At 32.9% G+C, this 2,839-nt stretch overlaps 1 protein-coding gene across 1 annotated transcript in view; it reads left to right on the top strand.

The window, feature by feature from the left end:
• Nucleotides 1-1,337: 1,337 nt before the first annotated feature.
• LOC125855634 (ubiquitin carboxyl-terminal hydrolase 3) overlaps nt 1,338-2,839 on the top strand; it is a 12,312-nt gene continuing 10,810 nt past the window's right edge. Inside the window, exon 1 of the mRNA XM_049535385.1 lies at nt 1,338-1,611. Coding sequence (XP_049391342.1) covers nt 1,495-1,611 — 117 coding nt within the window. The 5' untranslated portion in view covers nt 1,338-1,494. The remainder of the gene's footprint in view (nt 1,612-2,839) is intronic.

Genomic DNA, 2,839 nt, shown 5'->3' with positions numbered 1-2,839 from the left:
TTCCTAGTGGCCAACGCAGTCCAGCTGTGCTAGTGGCCAACGTAGCAAATTTAAGAATTTCAGCATGCTAGTTTAAAGAGTGTGTTAAAGAAAATGTGAAATGTCAAGTCTGTGATCAAACAAATTCATAGAATATTCTAAAATTCTTTATCTCTTTCCCACCAACAAAAATACCAAATGATCTCCAAGAGTTGTGTCAATTATGGGCCTATATATGCTTAATTATGTTGGTAAATGGCCTCTCCACCCACAAAATAGGTAAAATTATGAGCTTCCATCATCAATTCTTGTTGAATACTATCGATATCTAGAACACATGAACGAACATGCCGTCTCAAAATATTATTGAATGCACCTACTTTTTTCTTTTCTTACAAGTGGAATGACTTTTTACTAGTAAAATACTATAAACAAGGCAAGGTGATATGAGAAACTTTATTCGTAGAACTCTAAACAAAGTTTTGAAATATCAAAGCATATAAAAGTGAAAAATAATTATGTAATTTGGGCCTTCTATATCAATGTCCATTGTAAGCAATCATATTTTCTAAATGCATGGTGGTAATACAAACAGAAAAATATTAATGGTAATGCACTTAAGGGTATTATCTAGTTAATAAAGTGAGTTGAGAATCCTAAGGTTTTCGGTTCAAATTTCAATAGAAACAAAAATATTAGCATCTTGTTTGGATGATTGTTACCCGCTATATTATATTATGTTGTTAGCTTAAATGTTTTTTTATTGTTACTTAAATTTTATTGTATGATATCGTTTCAATCCATTGTTAGGTAATAACGAAAAGTCTTATTTTGTGTAGCGATCGATTTGTTATGATTATGTTGTAACTTAAATATTTTCTGATCATTTTGTCTTTATTTATTATTTAATTATTTTATTTTATCTTTCACCCACATTTTCATAGTAGCTCTACCATTTACCGTACTTTCTTATAAGTTTATCATTCAAATTGTTGACGTATGACATTATGTAACAACGAAATCTAAACACTGTATTCATTAAAATAATAGAATACGATATAATAGAATACATTATAAAACAATATGTAACAGCCATCAAAAAAAGTGTAGATAATCTTTTCTATGCGAAAAGTGGTCCGAAGACAACAATTATTTTTTTCTAAAAAGTATGGTATACTTCATGAATCACATCTTCTTGTCCATAAATGGGATTAATTGAAAACCATATTTACAGGTTGGCATCAAATAGTGGACCATAATTTTAATTTTTATCCTTTTCATTTCATTTCAATATAACATAAATAAATAATTTATTTTTATTATTATTATTATTTATTTAATTTGTTTCTTCATCATTCTTCTCCATCAGGAAAAAAAAAAGCCCTCATTTTCCACCTCTTCTGATTCAGTTTTTTCATCAGTGTTTGTAAATCGCTGCTGAGAGAAGTCGAAGAAACCCTAATTGCCATTTTATCAATTTTGTCGTTGTAGAAGGAGATTTAGGAATGAACTGAGATGGGTGCAGCAGGTTCCAAACTCGAGAAAGCTCTGGGTGACCAGTTTCCTGAAGGAGAACGTTACTTTGGCCTCGAGAATTTCGGCAATACTTGCTATTGTAACAGCGTTCTTCAGGTATTTTTCTTTTTCATTCATTTTGATTTGCATCATTTTCACGTTGTTTGCTTAGATTATTGGAACTTTACCAATTTGTGTTATTTAGAATTATGGGGGAAATGACCTTTTTGGGGAATTTTTTGTGGTTGTGCTGTAGGTACTGATTGATTTATTGATAGAACAGATGAGGTTTCATTTAGGCATGCCTAACTAGTTTGGGATTGAGATATATTATGGTTTCTGCTAGGTGGTATAGTGGCAATTGTTATGTTCATAGTTCTGTACTGGATTGCATTTTGCTTTGGCTGGTGATGGCAAAAAGTTACTGAAGAAAAAGGAGTATGATATTTTGGAAAGACCAAGTGAAACCTGTTGGAAGCAGCAAGTTGGCATCTTTTAAAGCTTTGTTTCAGTCCTATTTCAATTTTCAGAAAATTAACCCAATTATCTCATACATTAGAACCAACATATCTGAGAGTGGACTCATCACTTTGTTTGTTTAAAGTCATAGCTAGGTTGCTCTCTTTGTTTTTTATGACTGTGGTGTCCAGGCAAGCTTTCGCGCACCTTGACTAATTCCATGGGATACCTGCCACCTCCCACCACCAGCAACAGGTATCTGGTAACTCTATCAATCAAGTCTAGGACAAATGGAAAGAATCACCTAGCGTTTTTCTCAACCATTTCATCGACCACTAGGCCACATCCTTGGGTCAGTGGGTGCGTCATAGCTAGGTTTCTCTTAAAATAGAATAATGGGAAAAGTGCATAACATAAATGCATCTCTTAAAAGGGAAATTACAAAATTCTCTGTCCAAGTTCATGTAGCTAGAAGTTTACCAATCATACATCTTTTTAGGTTTAAAAGGGAAGTACTATGTGAAAATGTCTATAGTTAAACAGAAGCAGATGAAAACAAGTTCTTATCATCTAAGGGAAGCAAAAAGATTTAGGAATAGGAATAATCAATGAAAAGTTCCTTCCTAGCATGGTACGTGCCTCGGTCAAGATAGAGATGGAGTTTGTTTTGACTAATGTTGAAGCTGGTGATATCAAGTCCAATGGAGCTAGCAACATTGGTGGAATGTATAAGAGAGAAGTGAAAATATGGTAGAGTTTGTGGCCAAAACATCCCTTAACTATACCTCAAACTTAAAATTCATATGTGTACTACCACATTGAACAAAAATCATCCTTAAGCTATCCAAAAATTTTACAAGATCTGTCCCTCCTAAGTTTTCTTGGC

Source organism: Solanum stenotomum, chromosome 2 (assembly GCF_019186545.1).
Source record: "Solanum stenotomum isolate F172 chromosome 2, ASM1918654v1, whole genome shotgun sequence".
Taxonomy (NCBI): Eukaryota; Viridiplantae; Streptophyta; class Magnoliopsida; order Solanales; family Solanaceae; genus Solanum; species Solanum stenotomum.
The sequence above is the reverse complement of the archived record's forward strand: the minus strand, read 5'-3'. Positions and strand labels throughout refer to the sequence as shown.